At 42.6% G+C, this 24,245-nt stretch overlaps 1 protein-coding gene across 5 annotated transcripts in view; it reads left to right on the top strand.

Moving 5' to 3' along the window:
• Positions 1 to 24,245, top strand: part of TACC2 (transforming acidic coiled-coil containing protein 2) — a 300,109-nt gene that overhangs the window by 217,887 nt on the left and 57,977 nt on the right. For all 5 annotated transcript variants that reach the window (XM_075348634.1, XM_075348635.1, XM_075348633.1 and 2 more), the window contains exons 7-8: positions 20,477 to 20,640; positions 21,548 to 22,742. In XM_075348634.1, coding sequence (XP_075204749.1) covers positions 20,477 to 20,640; positions 21,548 to 22,742 — 1,359 coding nt within the window. The remainder of the gene's footprint in view (positions 1 to 20,476; positions 20,641 to 21,547; positions 22,743 to 24,245) is intronic.

Here is a 24,245-nt window from a genome sequence, read left to right as displayed (position 1 = left end):
ATTCAAAAAAGCATCGTGCGCACGGATTATGCACAATCTACATAGATTGTGCAGGGGACGCATGCATTTATACTGTAGTGCTAAACGCAGCGTAAATGCATGAAATTACGCAACATGCGCACATGTCCTTAATATGTAGAGTCTCAGATGATAATGAGAAACACTAGTCCTATACAAAGAGACGACCGTGACAGTGGCTTCTTCCTCCCCGCCGACAGTGATTGACATGTCTCTCTCCCTGTACACCTTATACAGGGAAAGACCTGTCACTCAGTCAGTATGGGCGGGGAGAAGCCGCTGGGAATCTGCCTGTCTAATTAGTCTCCTGTGCTTCTACATAGAGTCAAACATACAAGGCTGAAATCATGCCGCCCGTGTCTGATACATAGGGCCCATAGATCGGGCTGCAGGTAGCTGCTATCAAGTTCCCTATAAAATAATATGCTCAGAATGTTGTAAAATAATAAAAGAACTAACACTCATCATACTGATTCCAAGCTGCTCCCATTCAGGGTCCCCAACCGGTTTCTGTTCTTGTTTCCTTTTGCCATGGATATGTGACACTGCAGCCAATCACTCCACCTGACTGTCTACAGTGGTCACAGCTCAGTATCTAGAGAATCTGGGAAATGTAAAAAACAGGAGATAAGCAAGATGAGTATTAATTTTTTTATTATCTTACAACATTGTGAGCATTTTATTTTTGGCTGTAAGGTCCCTTTAATTGTTACATGACACTAGGATTTTTTTGGCCTGTTTTTGGAGACAGACGGTTTGTAACTAGAAGCCTTATTTTTGTTTTAGAATGGCTGCTATATGAACAGCATGCTAATGGACTAGGAATAAAGGGGTATTAATGGCCATGTCCCATTGGCATCCCCATTCCTGTGGTTCCCGGCTCCCCGCTGGTCTTGATTACTGGACTGTAGGGATGATGTACTCTGTCCAATATTTGACTGTGGCATCAATTTACTGGTTGAGATCACAAATTGGAAGAGGGTTTTTGACATCTGTATCATGTGAGGATAGATGAAATTTTCCTCTGTTTTGTATTTACAAGTTTTTTTCTGGTTTGACCCCCATCTCTTCCCAGTTCTAATATGTGCATTAGTTGCTTAGGAAGAAGGGATGTGGTGTCACGATATGTCACGCCAGGAGCAAGGGATCTCCCAGTGATCAGCGCACCACAGAAGGATCACCAGGGTAATGTCATGTTGGGTGATGGGTGGACCCCCGGAGAGTGACGCAAGACAAAGGGTACATTTGGTCACGGAAACGAAGGAACGGTTGGGCCTGGCGCTAGGAAGAGGGGAGTGGGGTCACCTAACACTTGCCTGAGGCTCGACGCTGCACTCCCTAACGTCCCTAGATGGGTCCTTCCCCCTGTACGATGATCACGTGCCTAGGCCTTCATTGGCCCTGAACTCTCCCTGACTAATGAAGGCCAGCAATACGCTAATCTCGTTACTACAATAAGATAACACTAGGAAGGTAAGACAAATGTGTGGTTAAAGACACAAAATAAGGCACCCCTTGGTTTCTTCCATAGGACATTTCGCAGCTGCAATAATAACGACACCACAGCTATGCAGCGACGAGCTCCTTCAACATGGTCAGCATAGGAATGAGCTATAGCCGGCATAGTGAGGAGCGGATTTTTATAGCAGAATGGAGTGGATGCAGCTGATGTTACAACTTCCTGTTAGATCACTGCAGGATAGAAATGAACCTTAACCCCTTCAGTACCACATGGAATTAAATACACTCCAACTTAGGGTAAATGATGAGCGGGCTCTAAAGCAGATCTGCGATCCACAATACGCTGTGACCTTCTCATCCCAGATCCCCCCAAGATCACATCAGGCCACCACACACTCAAGACACTCAGGCTGATATTTTATGTTCTCTTTTTTGATTGTTTTGTAAGTGTTCCCCCCAAACTTCTAGGACTGTTTTTTATATATATATATATATATATATATATATATATATATATATATCTATATATTACAGTTATTAATATCTCCTCCCCCACACAAACCTTGCGATTTAATTAAAAAGTCATTAGGGTAGGGAGGATACATTAAAGTCGAATAATTGTTCCCTCGGGTAAGAGATGTTTACAAGGATGAGAGCTCCGGTTCTCTGGTTCATGTTGAAGATATGTAACCCTGTAATTATCTGGCAAGTTATACAAGTGAAGGCTTCTTTCATATACACGGGCACGTGGATCTTGTACAGTTGTGGCTGGATACACGTGTTCTACATTGGCAATGTAGATAGAGTGAAAAAAAATCGACTAACTAGTTAGAAAATCTCGAATTTTAGAAAGACGTAAAACAGAAAAAAAAACTAAACTCCAAATTAATATGTAAAAAGGAGCTGACGGGATCATTCCCTACAGGAGATCATGGAAGCAGACATTTTTGGGGAACTTCTGGGCAGTAGTCACATAGAAGGTCACTGCAATCACCTTCTCAGAATAGACCAGTTTTTGAACTGTAGATACAGTTTACTTGATAACGCTCCCATAAAGTCTGAGAGGCTGACCATACCCATGACCAACATTAAGGTTGGCCAAACCTGTTTTTGACAGGACCATTAACTATGTGATGTGTTTCAGGGTCACTGACTCTCCCACAATAGCAGGTTTTGGGGAGAGAAGATGTCACGCTAGGTGCGGGGAAGTACCAAGCGAGCGGCAAAAGGTAAGGGAAGGGGGACCCCTGCTTGTAGAGAAGGGGGAGATGGTGACCCCTGACCAAACCTACCACTGGTCCCTGGGGTCTCTCACCACCCTAGATAGGTTCTGCACCTATGCGCCGAGCCGGATACGTGACCCTAGGTATCCCTAGTGCTAGACCCTAAATAAGGACGGGAAGCATGAGCAGTTCGTCAACACCACTAAATGCTAAAGGAAGACACAAGGAGGACACACGGGGTAAAAAGCATGAACTACTTCTCTATAGATGAAAGGAGTTCAGCAAAGTTTCAGCAACGATACTCTGATGAGAGCAAGCCAAGCCAACTGCTTGCAACCAGAGCTAGAATAAACTAAATAATATCACCAGCAGCAGTCCAGGGAAGAAGGGAGTATTTCAGCACCAAGATAATGTTGATGATCAGCAGCTGGGTGAAAGGCGAGCTACTGATGGGTCCAAAAGGGGGAGAGATGAAAATCCAGCCGGAAAACTACTTATACCAATGAATACTGACAGCAGGAACAATAGAAAGTCAGGGAGCATTTTGCGCAGCCAAACACTGTGACCTTCTATTGCCAGAAACCACATGACTGTCTGTCACCTGTGACAGAAGGATTGGAGATTTATATTTCAACAGTGCCAGTCTTTTTTTTTCTCAGTAGAGATAATCCACATTTAGAGGTATCTGATCCGGTAGCAGCTTTTTCCCCTCTTCCCATACAGAATAGATGCATGCTCTGACAAACAGAGTGTGTATGGAGGAAGTAATAACAGTTGGCTAAATAAGATAAGGGAGCCAGTCTAAAGAATAATTCCTCCATCGCTCTATGTCTGCCCATTCCTTTCTCTCGATCAGTCCTTCATACACTTGGAGTGATTCTGCTACAGTGGATGTATTAGGAAGTTGTGGCTAATGCAGACTATTCTTTTTAATTTTTCTTTCCTTATTCAGAAAATGAGCATTTTCTTCTATCCGGCCTTTTAGAAGGCTCCGATACCTATGACATGCTGGCTGTCCATGGCTTGTAGCCTGTCTTCTTTCACACTCACCCATTTTCCCTTGCTTTGATTTTGCATGTGCTAATTCAGCCATGCCTTTTATCATTCCATACCAGACAAGGGTCAGCTTTGTCCCTTCAGGGTGTGTAATTGGACTCTGTTAAATGTCTTCCAAATGCATTTAAAGAGTAACCACCGTTTTACATTATATTTCATAAATCAATAGTACACATAGAAATGAGCAACCTTGTTATACATGTTGTAAGAGAAATGTACTTCTTTTGTTTCCTGGATTGATCATTTAGTCTCAATTCAGGGGCAAAGTATCCAAAATCTGAATTCAGTGAAGAAAAATATTCACATTGAGTGTGAGATGCCACTTGGTGCTTATAAAATTCTATGAAGAAGGGGAGGAGCTAGAGGCAGAGACAGACATTCTGCTGCAAGTTCTCTTGAAACAACAGTTACATTGTAAATCATTTCAGGTGAACTTGCAGCAGAATGTGTGTGTCTGCCTCTAGCTCCTCCCCTTCTCCATAGAATTTTATAAATACCAACTCCTAACTTAATAATGTGACAATCTGTCTTCACTGAATTCAGACTTTACATCTTTTACCCTTGAATTGAGATTTAAAGATCAATCCTGCAGAAGAAAAAAAAGCAAATTTCTTTGATAAAATATATTACGAAGTTTCTTATTTTCATGTGTGCATTTGATTTATTAATTAAAAACCAGAGTTACTCTTTAATAATAATTGCTTTGCAATCCAAAATGATATCCTCTGTCTGTGCTTATCTAACAGGTGTCTGTGTTCCTATCTAACAGGTGTCTTTTTCCCGTCTCCTGCTGCTTCGCCCGTGTGTATGTCCAAACTTCTTTCTATTATTTCCATCTCTGGGGTCGTTTCTCTATTTTATTGAAAAATTTCCATAATCCCTCTATCCAACCCAAAAAAAAGGCCAAAATTATTTTTTTAAATTAATATTGTTGTTAGCCTGAAAACACTATCCTTCATTCCATTAAAATAAAAACAGGAGAAAGTGGCATAGCAGGGGAGGGATCTGGAAGCTAGAGGCGACGTCTGTTTCGCTTCAACTGGGCTCAAGCTATTCCATGAGAGCGCACCAGTTTTTTTTCTCCCCCACCCTTTATACGGGAACCACTATCATCAGCTCCTTTAGGATTAGCAGTGCTGAAAGGCTTTGAGTAGAGATGAGTGGATGCGTGGCTGTTTGGATTCATTGGGTTCGGACAGACTTTAGTTAAAAGTTCAGTTCAGGACCCAAACTTGACCCCAAACCTCATAGAAGTCAATGGGGCCCCAAACTTTGGTGCTGCTAAATGGTTGTTGTAAGGGCTAAGGGGCTGCAATAGAAAGCAAAATGTGCTGAGAGCAGAACAAATGCCTTGCAAACAAATATGGATATGGAATAAATATATTTAATGGCGTGGAGGTCCCCCATATTTTTGATAACCAGCCTAGTTAAAGCAGATAGCTGAGGGCTGTATTATTAGGGTAGGAAGGCCCATGGTTATTTGGCCCTTCCCAGCCTAAAAATGGCAGCCTGCAGCCACCCCAGAAGTGGTGCAATTCTGGCACTTTTCTCAGCTCTTGCTAATTGCCTTGGTGCGGTGGCAATCAGAGTAATATTTTTGGAGTTGATATCAGCTGTGAATTGACAGCTGGCATCAAGCCCAGGGGTTAGTAATTTAGAGGCATCTATCAGACACCCCCAGTACTAACTCGGTAAGTGTGGAGTTAGAAAAGACACAGATACAGGGAAAAAAAATAGTTTATTTGAATAAAGACTCCTCCTCATTCCCTCATTCAACAATTTATTAACTAAAAAAAAATCTTCAAGTTCTGATATAATCCAATGGTGAATTTACTCTGTTAGTCTCTGGGGGTTAAAACAACATTCCTACACATTGTTTGACCAAAAGAAAAACAAACAAAATAGGCCCCTCCATTTATTTTTAATAGTTTTATTTCATAGTTTAATAATTCCAATCTCAAAGATCCTATCCCAACATGTAGTAGGTGTAATTATAATAATAATAATAATAATAATAATATAATATTAGCAAATACCTCCAATTACAAATGTGCAGGCCATTGAGCTTAGGTATGCATGGTTACGACTACAAGCAACTAACTGTCACTATATGAGTGTACAACATAACTATGGATGCCTAAGCTGCATTGCCCTGCACATGAGGTAGGGTAACTTCTGAGCTGAGGAATATTTCTTTAATGGTCCGGGATGTCAGTCTTCAGGAGTGCACCACCCCCGGCAGAGGCAGGGGAGCAGCACGCTCTTGAAGATTGAGCAACACTTTAATATCAATAATTAACGATACATGATTGTGAGATACTTGATGATCAATACATATTTTGTGAGATATGAGCATTTTATCTTAATTTTTCACACTTTTTTTCAGTCCTTTTTTGCCACCGAGCCACTTTGAATACACATTATTATACCACATATTGTAATTAAAAAAGCATCAAAAACCACTTTGAGCCACTCTGGAGAAAAAAATATATTAAAAAGTATATACTTGCAAAACACCTGTTTTAAGAATTGTTTTTTGCTCATTAATTTTTCAGCTAGAAAATCTAACATAAAACAAGACACAGCGTACCTTAGATTTTTAATTCTTCTTTTTCCACGTTGGAAAAAAATAGCAACATGTGCACTAAAGTATCTGTTCACACATTGCTTTTTTGCTGCTTGTTTTCTGCAGTCAAAACTTACTCTCTTGGCAGTGTTACAAACAGCATGTTTTTTCTCATTTTTTCCAGCTTTTTTTTTTGCTGAGGATTATGGGTAATGCGTCTGCACTATAGTAACACAAAGGCATAGTCGCATTTTTTTTTTTTTTGCAGTGTTTTCGCATACTCCCTCTATCCTTTCTAAGTTGAAAAAAAGCTGCCAAAATTGACATGTTGCAGTTTTTAAAAAGCGCCGCATTTTTCCAATTCAGTCAGGGAAGAAAAAACAACTGTGTGCATGATATTCCAGGAATTTCGTGGCTTTTGCTAGTACTGTAAGAAAGCAGCATTCAAAATACACAACAAAAACACTGAAAAAGGCAAGGTGTGAACATAGCCTAAGAGTATGTGTGCACACTGCAGTTTTGTTTCTCCAATGAAAAACGCACTTTCTGGCTGCATTTTTGCCACGTTTTGGGGGCGTTTTTATTGCTTTTTGGTATGTTTTTGCCTGTGGTTTGTTTTTTTTTAGGCTAAGACCGCACTTTGCGTTCACCTACTTGCAGTTCTAAACGCACGTTTTGGGCTTAATTTATTTAGCCAAAGTTGCCTTTTTCAGAACTTTAGCGCTAAAAACGCATGCGTACTTACCGCGTTTAAGATGCGTTTTCAGCGCTTTTTACATGCTTTTCCCCTTGCGTTTTGACATATGTGTTTTGAACATCAAGACACTGCTAAATAAAGATTAAATAGTCAAACAGACTGAAAAAAGAGAAAATAATAAGAAACAGATATAATTTATAAATTAACAATGAAATTTGTTAAATTTCTTGAAAATATTGCGTATTAATAAAATTTATTGCAAAAATAGCAATAAAAACAAAATTTTCACTAATTTAATTGTTGGACTATGTGTGTGTGTAAAGGGACATATTATTCCATTATTTTAATGTCTGAAAAGCATGCGTTTTTGAAGTTAAAAACTCAGTGTTTCTGCACCTAAAAAGCAGGTAAAACGCTGGAATTTTGATGTTTGCTGCTTTTTGACTTCAATGTTAGCAAAACGCTGCAGAAATGGGAAATACAACTGACATGCTGCTTCTTTGAACGCATGGTTTTTGCCACAAAATATGCAAATTAAACGCAGCGTTTAGAAACGCAAAGTACGGTCTGAAAATCAACATTTACCATTGACTTTGCTGTAAAATCAAAATGCATGCCTTTTTGGCATGAAAAAGGTGCAGTTCAAAACGGACCTAAAAAGCAGTTGAAACGCAGGTGGAAACGCAAAGTGCGGTCTTAGCCTTAACATTTTCAATGGCAAAACGCAGGGAAATAGGCAGTATAGAAGTGACATGCTGCTTCTTTTTTCTACAACCAAAACTGCAGGAAAAAAAAAAAGTAACGTGCGCACAGCCTTTTGGATTTCTCATAGACTTTGCTGGGGAAGGTCATATGTTGCGCCTCTGAAGCCATCAGGGAGCTACAAGGTACTGCATCCTCACCAGGATGCAGGGCCTACCGCCTAGGGATCCAGAAGCCCAGTGCCGGTAACACCTAAACACACCAGGTAATCCCAGTTTTCCCCAACAATCCCCCATAGAATGGTACAAGGCTAGGATTGGACCGATGGATGGCTGCCTAGAGGTGGAGCCAGTCCAGTCCACTAGTTGACCAGGTGGGAGGGGCAGATAGTGGACAGTAGTCATTCGGAGTGAGACTGTGAGTGTGGGCGTGAGGAGACGCACTGACTAAGAGTGAACAGTGACCTGAGGGCCCAGGCGGTTCATTGCCGGTGGAGTACTCTCGGAACTATGCACCAACGGGGTACAGGACCCTAGGTCAGGCAGAAGCTCCAGGCAGGACTGTTAACACCTGTACAGCGAGGGGGCCATCAAGGAAGTTTGTTTTCTCAGTTTATTCAAAGACAATTTAAAGTGATTTTTTTCATGTGGATCTTGGAGTAGAATCTGCTCCATAAATCCATGTCTGAGACCTCGATGTACGTACCCTTACTACTGTCACCATAAAATACCAGCTGCTCTTTGTTCCGCTGCCCGTGAACCACACAGTATAGATGGGTGTCCCCGGGTCTTTATCTATAGGATACATATTGTGTGAGTGATGACTGTGCTCTGCTGTGCAGTGTTATCTCCTCTGCTTGTAAAATGACTGACACCGTCACATTATGAAGTTGTTATACAGTATATGTACCGCCATACTACAACAGGTTATGTATCCTTATTTCTGGGATATACAGAGCTGGTTCTTTCAGGATGGACATATATCTTTATACTCACAGTTTGGGCAATTTTCCAGGCAATGGATACACCCATGCACATATCTGATGGCTAATTATTGGACAGTTGTGTATTTTACTACGTTTGCCGGATCTAGGATCAATGCATGTGAGTAAAAATGTTATTTAGAATTTTTTTTTTTTTATTTTCATTTTTATTTTCTTCAAAATAAGAAAATCCAGCAAATTAGACAATCTTTTTTCCATATTTTCTTAGATGTTCTGGGAGAAGTGGTGGTAAAATTCCGGAGGCCCCCCTGCAAGACGACCCGTTGGACCTTCTCCCTTTACATCAGAGATCACGATGCTATTTATAGAGGAAATCTAGTTTTCCTAATGAATGGCAATCCGTCATTAATTATCAGTCACGGGAATCATTAGCTTCGTCCTTAAATGCCATCTTGTAGACGTAGACCAGTAAGACCTGCCTCCACCCTGTAATGGAGCCCTGATAACAAACAATGCCATTGTACTGGCAGAATATTATAAATGCACTACATACAGATGTTTTGTTTTTATTTTATTTTGTTTTTTTATTTAGTAATTTATTTATTTTTACAAATTACAATTTTTATATTTGTGACTTTTTTCTCCCTCCCCGTTACGACGCTAATAGACCTCCATTGTTTTTTCCCCCATTTATTATTCATTAATCTATATCATGTTTTTTGGGGGTTTTTTTATACTCTTTAGACAGTATAAAATGTGTTATGCTAAAAAGAATCCTGGCTCACGTAACCTAGGTCATTGTTATATAAGGTGCACACTATTTTTGTAGCCACTGTTGGGCACATATGCTCAGGAGGTATATGTCCAACAGTGGGTATAGTTAGGATGGATGCCCAAACATCTGTTCACCAAAAAGACCCATATATTTTTGCATGATATATGGGGTTTTTATACCTATACATCTTAAGCCTTTTTTATATGTCTGCGTAAAACACACACATTTTGCACGGTCCATAGTCAAGGTGCATGTGTATGTGCATTTGTCCGTGTGTGTGTTTTTTATGTGAACTGTCCCTGTGCTGTACATGTGATGTCTCAATAGCACATGGATAGCATGAACTTGTATATTTACCTGTCTCCGATGCTGCTGTCTCCCGAGCAGCTGTTACTTCCGGGTCCGCGGTGAGTGTAGTGAATATTCATGAGCATAATGAGCGGTCCCGGAAGCAATAGCAGAGGCAGAGACAGCAGTGCCGGAGACAGGTAAGTATAAAAAGTCTTTATTTTTATGTCACCTGTGTTTTCTCCGGTACATGTCACACTGATGTCACACAGATCACACCTGTGCTGCCGGAAGAAAATGGAAATGTCACTGTGTGAAAACACGGACGTGTGCGCAAACCCATTGAATATATTGGGTCTACGTGTGTCCATGTCTACAGTACGTGTGAAACAGACGTTACACGTATCGGAAACACGAATGTGGGAAAGAGGCCTTAAATAAACGATATATAGTCGCACAAACCGGCCAGAAAGATGCCGAAAGAACACACTTTTGGCTTCCGTCTGGTCAATGGTTTCCTATGGACCACGGTACAGTCACTTATGACCCTGATGTGTACTGTAGGCTGAGTGCACAGATGCAGTGAGCATCCAGGGTTTAGAACATAAAACTGCAAAAGCAGATGCTAAAACATTTTTTTTTTAAGCAAGTACTGAAAAAATGCTAGAAAAATGCATGTAAAAATGCCTGAATTTAGTCTAAGGCTATGTGCGCACTTTGCGTCGAGGTAGTTGCAGTTCTAAACGCATCCCCTGGCAGAGGAAGTGCGCACATAGCCTTAAGGCCGCTTTACACGCAATGACATCGCTAACGAGATGTCGTTGGGGTCACGGAATTCATAACGCACATCCGGCCTCGTTAGCGATGTTGTGAAACGTACAAACGACCGCTAACGATCAAAATTACTCACCTAATCGTTGATCGTTGACACGTCGTTCAAATCCCAAATATCGTTTATGGTGCTGGACGCAGGTTGTTCGTCGTTCCTGAGGCAGCACACATCGCTACGCTACGTGTGACACCCCAGGAACGACGAACAACAGCTTACCTGCGTCCTCCGGCAATGAGGTGGGCGTCACTTTCTTTCGGCTGCTCTCCGCCCCTCCGCTTCTATTGGACGGCTGCCGTGTGACGACGCACGAACCGCCCCCTTAGAAAGGAGGCGGTTTGCCGGCCACAGTGACGTCACTAGGCAGGTAAGTACGTGTGACGCGTACTAGCGATATTGTGCGCCACAGGCGGCGATTTGCCCATGACGCACAAATGACGGGGACGGGTGCGATCGCTAGCGATGTCGCTGCGTGTAAAGCGCCCTTAAGGATATGTGTGCACACGTGCGGTTTTTTCCCCACTTTTTTGGTGCAGTTTGTTTCCTTCCCCAGCAAAGTCTATGAGAATCCTGAAGTACTGTGCGCACGTCACTTCTTCTTTCTTTGCAGTTTTGGTTGCAGGGAAAAAAAAGCAGCATGTCAATTCTTTGTGCATTTTTGGCCAGCGTTTTTAGCCCTTCCAAGTAATTGATTTTACGTTGGGTTCTAAGTCGCTAACGATGACATAACGGTGTCAAACACACCGATGCATGCTGCGCAGCGGGAAACAAAGGACCAAAAAAATGTTCCTGAAAGATTTGTAGCGATTAGCGACCTCACAGCGGGGGCCAGGTCGCTGATGTGTGTCACACACTGCAATGTCGCTGGGGAGGTCGCTATTACGTCACAAAACCGGTGACATTACAGCGATATCGCTAGCGATGTTGCAGTGTGTAAAGGGGCCTTTACCCGCACGTAACCTTGAATCCGCACAAGATCTTCTTCTCTACTCCTCTCTCATCTCCTCTTCCCACCATCGCATCCAACATTTCTCCCGTGCCTCGCCCATACTCTGGAATGTTCTGCCACAACACATCAGACTCTCGCCTACCTTGACAAGCTTCAAAAGGAACCTGAAGACCCACCTCTTCCGACAAACCTACAAGCTGCCGTAACCCTCAGTCTGATATAGCGCCGCGCGACCAGCTGTACCCTAACCTACTGTATCCTCACCGATACCCTGTAGACTGTGAGCCCTCGTGGGCAGGGTCCTCTCTCCTCCTGTAGACTGTGAGCCCTCGCGGGTAGAGTCCGCTCTGCTCCTGTACCAGCCTGTGTCTTGTATTGTTTATGATTATTGTACTTGTCCCTATGTACACCCCCTTTTCACATGTAAAGCGCCATGGAATAAATGGTGCTATAATAATAATAATGATAATAATAATGATAATAAGTGGCATCAATGGTGGAAATGAAAGCAGAGGGGTTCCATTGATTATTATTGAGTCCCTCTGGGTTCCATTATGTTTTCAGAATGAGACAAAAAGTTCTGCATGTTGTGCTTTTTCTTCTGTTCAAAAATTTGAACTCAGAGTGACTAAATAATAATAATAATAATCAATGGGGCCCGTCTGCTTTGCACCAGTAATGCAACTGATCCGTTTTCCATAAAAATTCCATTTGCCTTTTCTTCTAAATGGAGCAGAAGAACGGACTGGACAAACAGAAGTGGGGGCCTAGCCTTAGGGCTGCTTTACACGCTACATCGCTAGCAATTGGTAGCGATGTCGAGCGAGATAGCACCCGCCCCCGTCGTACGGCCGCCGTAGCGAACATTATCGCTACAGCAGCGTCACACGCACATACCTGTTCAGCGATGTTGCTGTGACTGACGAACAATCCCTCCCTCAAGGGGGAGGTGCGTATGGCGTCACCGCGACGTCACTAAGCGGCCAGCCAATAGAAGCGGAGGGGCGGAGATGAGCGGGACGTAACATCCCGCCCACCTTCTCCCTTCCTCATTGCCGGCGGACACAAGTAAGGTGAGGTTCCTCGTTCCTGCAGTGTCACACATAGCGATGTGTGCTGCTGCAGGAACGACGAACAACATCGTACCTGCAGCTGCAACGATAATTGGGAATGGACCCCCCTTGAACGTTTTTGCAACGATTCAAAATTGCTCATAGGTGTCACACGCAACAACATCGCTAACGCGGCCGGATGTGCGTCACAAAATCCATGACCCCAACGACATCGCTTTAGCGTTGTCGTAGCATGTAAAGCGGCCCTTAGGCCTCACCCCGATGTTTGGTGTTTCTGTCATACATGAAAAAAATGACCGGTTTTATGATTGTTTGGTCAATGCTTCTTTGCCGTCAGTGATCTCGTACCACTCGTATTGCGTTCGGATCTCATCCTTGTGATTTCATGGATCCACGGACATGTATTGGTCATTATAATTCCTGATTTGGATCAAAAATGAACATTTCTCTGGTCAGCAAAAAAAAAAATAATCAGACGTGAACAACCCTATAGACTATAATAGGTATGTAAAACATTAATAGAACACGTGTGTGAATACAGGCATATGAACGAGACCTTGACTTATTGGGTGCCGGTATATTATAGTCATGCGCCGTCTTACTTGCAGGCTTTTGTTTATGTACGGAGGATAATTCCTCTTATTTCACTTCTGTCTGATGGCTTTCTCCAATCACCGCCGTCCCTGCCGTGTAATTAGCCGTCCTCGCTGCTATTTCTTGATTGCTGATGCTTTTTACTTATTATGCGCTTAGCTTCTTACCTGCTGGAGATTAATCCTCACTAACACATGAACATCCTCTTATCCTCATGTTAAAGCCGCGGAAACCGGGATTGTAGACACATTCCATACTGTGGACCTCACTGCCTCCATTCATGTAGAGATGTTGTCTCAGCCTGTAAACTGTTTATTCAGTGCTGAAGTCATCATTCTCCGTGTGTGCTGTTGGCACATGGTAATGTAAGATTCACAGCCGGGCGTCACACCCCAATGATGTCACCAGACATCAGCGTATACTGCCCAGGTATATAATGGGTATTATACAAACACAAATCAGTATCAACTAATACTAGAGGAAGAGAGAGCGATGTGCCACAGGATCATTACCGCCATCATGGGACATATGCAATTCAGCACTCAAATCCACGGAGGCGGTAATGTACATTCAGACTAAACTGTCCCAACTGCACTATCTGACATACTGTATATGATATGTATGTTTAGACTCTGTTCACACTGTTGTAAGGTTTCCTTTGTTGGTAAAACCACTTCTGGTTTCTACATGCCGTGGCTCTGTTTCTCCTTTAAAATGATTGACACCATAATGGAAAGCAGACGGACCCCTTTATAGTCAGTAGGGGGTCCTTGTATAAACCATGTAACGGATCCGTGTTCCGCATGGATTACGCTTCTTGTGTAACACAGATATGTAATTATATCAACTGTGGAAGAAAAGCACAATAGGGTCGTACCAACGATAACGAGAGTAAATTGAGTGTAAAAACCACTCACCTATAGGAGTTGTGCCAGTCACAGCTCCTTTAATCGCATGTAGTCTCCTGGTGGAAAGCTGCAGCCTCGGGTAAAGTATATGGATAGATAGGAGGAAGAAGTCCGGTTTGGATGCTGCGCTATTCACCACTGCGCAATAGTATGATTAATGATTAATGCCTTTTATTTTCATCACAGGTCTACGCGTTTCAGGAGTACTCAGCTCCCTTCATCAGGACATCAGGCAAAAAGAACATCAAGAGATTTGATGTTCTTTTTGCCTGTAGTCCTGATGAAGGGAGCTGAGTACTCCTGAAACGCGTAGACCTGTGATGAAAATAAAAGGCATTAATCATACTATTGCGGAGTGGTGAATAGCGCAGCATCCAAACCGGACTTCTTCCTCCTATCTATCCTAACACAGATATGAACACGGAATACAGAATACGGTAAGGTCCATTACACAGTGGATTATTGCTCCCGCAATAAAGCAATCTATAATACCAGAACAGGAATTTAGAATGTTTTCATTTTACACCGTATTTATTCTGTTTTATAAGTATAACGCCCTTTTAACCTTCTGATGCTGCAAGATGACAGTTCCCACAATGGTTAGAAACATCTGAAACTGCTCAATATTACATTCGGTAGATTACATACTGATGTCTTTTCACAAAATGAGAATTTTGACATTAGTTTCACCTTATGCCTATACATGTGTTCTCTCATGTTATCCCCTTGATGTTATTGAAGTTTTGGAATTTATTGAATGGTATTATACTAAATATCAACCATGTGAAGTTCTAGTAAGGTAATGAGTATCTCCACCGAATGTGCCAGGAGTCTAGAATCCCAATCTATGAGAAACAGAGAGCATACAAATAGGCATCACCCAGTTAGGCCTAAAAATATTTAGACAGGGACCTAATCTTCGTGATTTTGGCTCTTTCATGCCGCAATTTTTTATTTAAAATTAAACAGCTGAGATTAATTGAAATCAAGATTTTCAGGTTCAATTAAAGAGGTGGAACAAAAATTATCCTGTGAAACATTTAGGAATTGCAACTATTTTTCTAGAAAGCCTTGTTGGACAAATTTCCTTTACAATAAATAAAATGCTTACTCATAAAGATCCCCTAATAAGGGGCTCAAAAAAACACTATAAGGCTATGTGCACACTAGAAAAAGGATTTTTCTTAAGAAATTTCTTAAGAAAATTTCTTGAGAGTGAAGGAATAGCGCACCTGCGTTAAAAAAACGCATCAAAAACGCACCTGAGTTTTTACCGCAATTTGGTGCGTTTTTGGTGCGTTTTTGGTGCGTTTTTACCGCTGGTTGCTCCCTGCGTTATTGTGCCATTATCTATGGTAACTAACGCAGTTAGCTGCAGAAAAGAAGTGACATGCTCATTCTTTTTCTTAAGAAAATCTACTGAAAGAATTTTCTTAAGAAAAAAACGCAGTGTGTGCACAGCTAATTTTTTTTCCCATAGGTTTTGCTGGGGAATGTCTGCAAAAAGGTTACAAGAATTTCTCAAGAAATTTCTGCAGCAAAAACGGACCAAAAACGCAGGTAAAAAACGCAGTGTGTGAACATAGCCTAACAGTTTCAAAAAGCTCCCATGAACAAATAAAAGGCATGAAATTTTCACAAGAGTCAAAACACCATACAATAAAAATATTTCCAATATTAAAATTCCAATAGCCGATGTCTGTGTAATAATAAAGTGCAATAGTGCTCAAGAAGAAGTACTGCAATGGAGATTACAAAAATGAAGCAATAGAGAGGGATATTAAATACCTAGAAAGTCTAAATCAATACGAAACGTGCGTCGGGCTGAAGGCTGACGAGTTCCACAGACCCTTTTCCTAGGTATTTAATATCCCTTTCTATTGCTTCATTTTTACAATCTCCATTGCAGTAGTTCCACTTTAGCACTATTGCACCTTATTATTACATAGACATCTGCTATTGGAACTTTAATATTGGAAATGCACTGCATTTAATTCTAATTTTTCTGGTATTTTATTTATTTATTCGTTGTCATCTGATGGATATTTATTTAATTATAGCCTTTTGGTGGTCCCTCTGGTATTTATTTCCCTCGTCTTTTGCCGTTCCGGAATAACCCTGTCTTTTTAAGTATTTTTTGTTCCCAGTGATTATAATGGAAATAATCATAAATGAAATGTTCATTTTTAATACTTTGTAGAGAATCCTTTGCTGACAATGAAATGACTGCCTGAAGTCTGGAAGTCATGGACGTCACCAAACGTCCTTTGTGAGGCTTTGCCGGCCTTTACTGCACCTGCTTTTTTGTGGGTCTTTCTGCCTTAAGTTTTGTTTTTCTCGTAAGCCTGTGAAATGCAACTCGATTGGGTTCAGATCTGGTGATTGACTCGGCCATTGCCGAATATTCCACTTCTTTGCCTTAAAAACCTTCTGGGTTGCTTTAGCAATATATTTTGCATCATTATACATCTCACTGGTGGACACACACAAGAAAGGGCCCATATACAAAAACAATATATGAGCTCCTTGCAGTCCGGTAGTTTATCATAATGTAAAATTCCGACTGCTTGAAGGTGAAAATAGGCCCCTTAACCTCTTGGACCCATAGATGGCTGCACAGGTTGCACCAATGATATGTCCGCCCCTGATACATCTGTACTGTGTGAGGCTCTGTTCAATCAACCTTGCTGCATTTGGTCAAATCTGAGCAGAAAGTATCGCCCTTTACACTTCAGGATTCATCCGGCTGCTTCTGTCTTCAGTCACATCATCAATAAACACTAGTGACCCAGAGTCATTGGAAGCCAAGCACTCCCGGCCATCACATCTCCTCCACCATGTGTTACAGAGGATGTACTGTGCTTTGGATCTTGGGCCGTTTCAGCTCTTCTCCATACTTTCTTCTTTCCATCATTCTGGCAGAGGTTGATCTGTCCACAGAATGCTTTTCCAGAACTGGCCGTCTTCATTAGATGTTTTTGGTAAAGTCTAATCCAGCCTTTCTATTGTTAAGGCTGATTAATGGTTTGTACCATGTGGTGAACCCTCTGTATTTGCTCTCTTGAAGTCTTTTCTCAAGCTCACTTGTGCACTCTTTTTGCAGAATGCACCAAAGTGTTGATTTGGCAACTTCTAACATTTCTATTTTTGAGCCTAATATTGATCTGTTTTTCCTCCATTGAGAGCTTCTTTGACCGTATCTTGTGGGTTCACAGCAACAACTTCCAAATGCAAATTCCACACCTGGAATCAACTCCAGACCTTTTTCATGCTCAACTGATGATAGACTGACGAGGGAATAGCCCATGCAGCTCATTAATGAACTTTTGAGATAATTCTCCAACTACTTTTGGTCTCTTGAAATATAGGCAGCTACATATTAAAGAGCTGCAATTCCTAAACCCCTACTGCAATAAGGATATGAATACCCTTAAATTAAAGCTGAGAAGGCTACATTTTAAGTCCATATTGATTATATAACTTATCTTGAATATGTTTTGGTAAACAGCTAAAATACCAAAAATTGTCTCACTGTCCAAAGATTTTGGGACCTAACTGTATAATATCACTAATAGGCAATCTCTTGAATTTATGAGCAAAATGCTTTATATGAACGTCTTGATTTTCTGATATGTACAAAGTGCAAAAAAAAGAAAGCTATGTGACACGCAATATGGATATCAAGGGAATATCCAGAAATTAATAATAATAATTTATTCATTTATATAGCGTTATTAATTCCATAGCGCTTTGCATACATTGGGAACACTGTCCCCATTGGGGCTCACAATCTAAATTCCCTATCTGTATGTCTTTGGAGTGTGGGAGGAAACCGGAGAACCCGGAGGAAACCCACACAAACACGGGGAGAGCATACAAACTCCTTGCAGATGGTGTCCTTGGTGGGAATTGAACCAAGGACCCCAGCGCTGCAAGACTGCAGTGCTAACCACTGAGTCACCGTGCCGCCCAAATTGACCAATAATACTTTTTATATTAAAATAATTTCCTACAAATATTTGATTAAATATGCACTAGTATAGCCTAATAACTATAAAATCATTTTAAAGATCTAAAAACTTTGAGCAACCTTAATTTTAGTTTTCCAGAGAAAAGTACCATATTTTATCATGAATAGACCTCTTTAAATGGAATCTGTCAGCATTTTTTTTTCCTTTTAATCTGAGAGCAGGATGACTTAGGAGTAGAGACTCTTAAGGCCGCTTTACACGCTGCGACATCGCTAGCGACCGACCCCGCCCCCGTCGTTTGTGCGTCACGGGCAAATCGCTGCCCGTGGCGAACAATATCGTTAGTACGCGTCACACGCACATACCTTCCTGACGCTGTGTCCGGCGAACAAACGTTTTTAAGAGGGAGGTTCGTGCGGAGTCACAGCGACGTTACACAGCGGGCCACCAATAGAAGCGGAGGGGCGGAAAGCAGCCACATTAACGTCACTCCCACCTCGTTGCCAGAGGATGCAGGAACGCTGTTTGTCGTTCCCGGGGTGTCACACGTAGCGATGTGTGCTGCCTCAGGAGCCACAAACAACCTGTGTCCAAAATGAGCAACGATATTTGGGAAAGGAACGACGTGTCAACAATCAACGATTTTTGCCGCTTTTCGGATCGTTAGCGGTCGCTTGTAGGTGTCACACGCAACGACGTCGCTAACTACGCCGGATGTGCGTCACGAATTCCGTGACCCCAACGATATCTCGTTAGTGATGTCGTTGCGTGTAAAGCGGCCTTAAGTCTAACACTGTGTCACTTGCTGAGATGATTGTTGTTAGTTTGACACAATTACTGTTTTGTCTGCTGGAGATCTAACAGAGCTCAGAATGCTGAGGCCGGTTTAACCCCACCTCCACCACTGATTGGCAGTTTCCTGTGTACACTGTACATTTACACAAAGCTGCTAATCAGTGGTGGGGGCAGGGTTACACGGAGCAGTTGCCTAAGGGGTGCTTCACACACAGCGAGCTCACTGCCGAGATCGCTGCTGAGTCACGCTTTTTGTGACGCAGCAGTGACCTCATTAGCGATCTCGCTGTGTGTGACACTGAGCAGCGATCTGGCCCCTGCTGCGAGATCGCTGCTCGTTACACACAGCCCTGGTTCGTTTTCTTTAAAGGCGCTCTCCCACTGTGACACACAGATCGCTGTATGTGACAGCGAGAGAGCGACAAATGAAGCGAGCAGGGAGCAGGAGCCGGCGTCTGGCAGCTGAGGTAAGCTGTAACCAAGATAAACATCGGGTAACCAAGGTGGTTACCCGATATTTACCTTAGTTACCAGCCTCTGCAGCTCTCACGCTGCCTGTGCTGCCGGCTCCAGCTCTCTGCACATGTAGCTGCTGTACACATCGGGTTAATTAACCCGATGTGTACTGTAGCTAGGAGAGCAAGGTGCCAGCGCTCAGTGTGCGCGGCTCCCTGCTCCCTGCACACACAGCTAAGCGGTGTGCGCTGGTAACTAATGTAAACATCGGGTAACCATACCCGATGCTTACCTTAGTTACCAGTCTCCGCAGCTTCCAGACGGCGGCTCTGTGCAAGCGCAGCGTCGCTTGCACGTCGCTGCTGGCTGGGGGCTGTTCACTGGTCGCTGGTGAGATCTGCCTGTTTGACAGCTCACCAGCGACCATGTAGCGATGCAGCAGCGATCCTGACCAGGTCAGATCGCTGGTCGGATCGCTGCTGCATCGCTAAGTGTGAAGGTACCCTAAAAGTCACAATGCAGCTATTCCTGTAATCTCTTGTTGATAAAATACTGATTTTATGAAGCAGCAACACACAACCTAGTAAAGGACACATTGCTGAAATCAGGGTCTCAACCCCTATATTATTTCACTCTCTGATACATAGCAGAATCATGGTAAGATATTCTCTTTAAAGAGTTATTCTCATATTATAGTGAAGGTGCAGTATATTGGAATATATCATTACATGACCTGAGAAAGAAGGGGCTACAGCTCTATTTTACATGACCCATCAAGTTAATGGGGCTGTGCTGCAACCCTTAGCAGTGCACATCCGTGCCTGGGTGCGCTGCTGTACGGGGGAAACTCAGGAGTGAATGCTGCACTAAAGCAGAGTAGCCGCCTCTTCATTTTCGGGATCGATCGGGATTGTAGAAGTTGTACATAGATTAAAAATACAGTAACAACATCATTGTGCTCTGCTATGGGTAGGAAAACTAGTTTGCAGAATCTTTCAAAATTATATGTTCTGTGGACTGATATATTTCCTAGAAATATCGCCTTTGATCATTTTCTTCTTTGCATTTTCCCATTTTGTTTATTTTCTTCTCAGTGTGGTTCGTAAAAAGAGCAGGGTTTGGACTGCTGTTCACATTTTGTATAATAAAGATCGCTTTTTTTTCTTGTATAGGAGCTCCGATTCTGAAGAAGCTTTTGAGACCCCAGAATCAACAACCCCAGTAAAGTCAGTGCCCCCGGTCCCTATTCCTATTCTTCCAGAGGTTCAAGATCAGCAACCACAGCAACGTCAAGAAGAAGAGACTACGTACCTTCCACCAAAGCCTGAAGAACCAGGTAAACTTAAGAGAAGACTATGTTACGGGGAGGTGATGACTGGACAGGGACACCTAGGCTCACCCTCAGACTGTGAACCCTGTGCTGTCCCTTCTCTCCAAGGTACGCCTTATGGTAGTGAGGTCTGAGTCGCTATTGTGACCCTAACTCCTGTCCAAGCCCTGGTATAACTCCCCTCCCCCTCCTCCGCCCAAGGGGGGATCTAGGACTGTAGTCACAAATCTCACAACTAAACATGGACAGGGGAAAAACCAAAACGCATACACACGGCAACAAACACAAAGGAGTGACAATACGTGCACAGGGGAGACTAACATAAAAGGGAGGAAGTAAACAGACAATTTGGATACTTCCACACCGCACAGTAAGCACACCACAGATCTTCAACAGATTGGATCACCAGAATAAGACCTGTATTGCTGCACAAGCTGGAGGTATCATCGACACTGAGTAGCAGGATCCAGAATCTTATATAGGAAGGAGACTGCTGTGATTAGTAATTAACAACCTGAGCTTGTAGCAGAGTTCCCCAGGTCAGCAGGAATTAACTCCTGCAGGACTGAGGATCAGCATACATGAAACAGCCGACACCCGGCGTTGGCTGAACAACTAGGAGACATCAGGTTGCCTGTCAGGCTCTGCAGTGTGAACAGAGCCTGACACCACCAAGACACCTAATGAGTCTGGAACCGAACATCGCATGAGGACTGTCTCCTCAATGTAAGTTTACAAAATAATGTCTGCTCATTGGGGGGGGAACTCAAATTTTTTATGTGTAGCTGAGTGTTTGCCATTTTATTAATGGGACGTCTTCTGAACGATCAATATGTTAAGTTAATTCATTTTCATGTGTCCACATCAGACTATAGGATTAAATTAATTATTTTTGTACCTTTTTCTCTTTCAGAGTTAGTTCCCAACTTGGAAGCTGCAGAAGCCTCTGATGTGACAGAACTTGAGAACTTGACCGATTCCCCTTTTCGCCAGCCATCTAGATCGTTTTCTGTAGTATTTGATGAAGACAAACCTATAGCGAGTAGTGGAACATACAACTTAGACTTAGCAGCTGTTGAGATTCCAGAAATTATTCCTGGTTCCCCTGAAGACCCCACCAAAACTCGCCGAAAATCCACAGACTCCGTTCCTCTCAACCGCAATACTCTGTCTAGATCTCTAAGCTTGCAAGCTGCAGACTTCCAACTTGAAGACTTACCCACTAATCTAGGAGGATCTGACAGTGCTTGTAGCACTTTGCGTAGGACAAAAAAAACACGACCGGCATCTCTGAAGAAGAAGGCTGCAAGTGCCAAGAAACAAGTAGAAGCTGGAAACACAGTTGACTCTAAAGACACAAGCCTGCCATTATCCGGGCAGCCACAGGAGGTAGAAGTGGACAGAAATTTTCAGGAGCAACTTGCTCCTTCCCCTCCTCCTCCTTCTTCTGATATAGATGCCAACTTGTCAGTAGTTGGAATAGAGGAAAGTTCATTCCCGTCAGCCCCAGAGTTGTCCCAGACAGATTCCCAGCTTAGTGGCATTATAAGTTCTCCTCCTGTTGAGACCTATCAAACACAGGTAACAGGAAGGTTCTCCCCACCGATACCTACCCACCAGAAGCTTGAAGTGGCCCCCAGTGGCCCTGAAATACCAGACAACCCTGCAGTGATCGGGCAATCAGTGAGGCTGGAGTTCGATTATTCTGAGGAGGGACGCGAGGGCCAGCCTCCCTCAAGAAAAGGCAAGAAACCCACAGGCAAAATGCCACTGCGGAAAGCCAAGCCTAAAAAGGCTGTGGAAAAGCCTGATGCTCCTCCCGGATCCCCTAGTCCTATTCCAAATGATCCTGAGGATATTCCCATTGCCAAAGGATCATATACCTATAATATGGATCAGTGGGATGATCCAAATTTTAACCCCTTTTCTTCCAGTGGGAAATCACAAGACTCACTCTCATCTACACAAGAACCTGTTCCTGAACCAACCAAACCCATTGTTCAAAGGTCAGAATCTCCGGCAAAACCTCCAGCTTCTTTTGAAATAATCGCGGAGCAAAATGGAGAATGCAATAAGCCCGCCAAGAAAAAGAAGACCCCGCTCAAAACGTAAGTGACAAGAGTGACTGCAAAAGGAAGGGGGGGGGGTGGGGGTTGGGGTTGTAAAAAGAATTTGGGTTGTATATGGTCTATTTAATGGATAAAAAAAAAGAAAGGGAAATCAATGCCCTAAAGACAAACCCTCATCCCGTTATACATCAGTTAAACCTACAGGTTTTCATGGATGTTAATGCAGAAGCAATAGTATTTTATTGTGAAATACAAACAATGTACATTAGGATACAGTGACCTATATAAAGGCGTATGTCCTGCGGTCTTCTGCTACTATGTTATAAATGTAAACTGGGGCAACAGTTCAATAGGCAGAGTGCTTTGTACATCGCTGCTTCCAGGTTTTTTTCTGTGCCGTCTTTTTCCAGTGTTTCTGCTATGGTGAATTAATCAGTCGGTAGATGGAAACATGTAGTGAATATATATATATATATTATGTGTGTGTATATATACATATATATATATACATGTATATATATATATATATATATATATATATATATATATATATATATGGCCTAATTTTTCATTTACACTATGACCGATTGCTAATCATAGAAAATAAATCCACACAAACTCCAAGCAGATATTGCCTATGGTTGGGAGTCAAAAATAGGTAACAAGGGTGGTAAGGCTATGTTCACACAGGACATTTTTGGTCAGGTTTTTTCTACACCAAAACCTCATCTTTTGCCAGGAAATAACCTATATTTTTGCCATTTTTTTTCTCTGAGGTTTTCCAAATATTGACATGCTCATTTTTTCAAAAACTGAGCAAAAACCAAAGGAGGTTGACAAAACGATCAGGAAAACAAAAACACAGGTGTTTTGTGTCGGGGGGTGTGTGTGTGTGTGTGTGTGTGTGTGTATGTGGTTGCATTTCTGGAATATCATGGGTTTTGCTGGGACTGTGAAGGCAGCGTTTTATTAGCATGGATTTGCATAAAACCAAGGCAAAAGCCATGCTAAACGCTGCAAAAATGCCCAGTGTGAACATAGCCTAACTGTAAGCTGTGCACTCTGGAAAGAAATTAATAAAATATTATTATTATTAATGATAAATTGAACCTGGCACCTGACTCATGCTGCACAAACAACGGGCAACATCAACATCAGACACATCCCTGGCTGCACGTTTGTAGCCAGGTATATTTTGCTTCAGAGAAAAAAGTCTTTAAAGATCTGACCACTCGCTATAGGAGAGGCCTGTCCATAAGGCCCGTTTCACATGTCAGTGAAAAACACTGATGTTGTGTAAAAACACGCACATGTCCCTCCGTGTGCCGTGAATTACAGCACACGTGGGTTGTCTAAGTGCAATCCGGGCTCCGTTCTCCGTGGCCCGTGATTGCACTAAAGGTCCAGTCACACTAAGCAACTTACCAGCGATCCCAACAACGATAGGGATCGCTGGTAAGTTGCTAGGAGGTTGCTGGTGAGATGTCACACTGCGACGCTCCAGCGATCCCACCAGCAACCTGACCTGGCAGGGATCGCTGG

The sequence above is a fragment of the Anomaloglossus baeobatrachus genome, chromosome 5 (genome assembly GCF_048569485.1).
Source record: "Anomaloglossus baeobatrachus isolate aAnoBae1 chromosome 5, aAnoBae1.hap1, whole genome shotgun sequence".
Classification (NCBI taxonomy): Eukaryota; Metazoa; Chordata; class Amphibia; order Anura; family Aromobatidae; genus Anomaloglossus; species Anomaloglossus baeobatrachus.
This window is presented reverse-complemented; position numbering and strand designations above follow the sequence as displayed.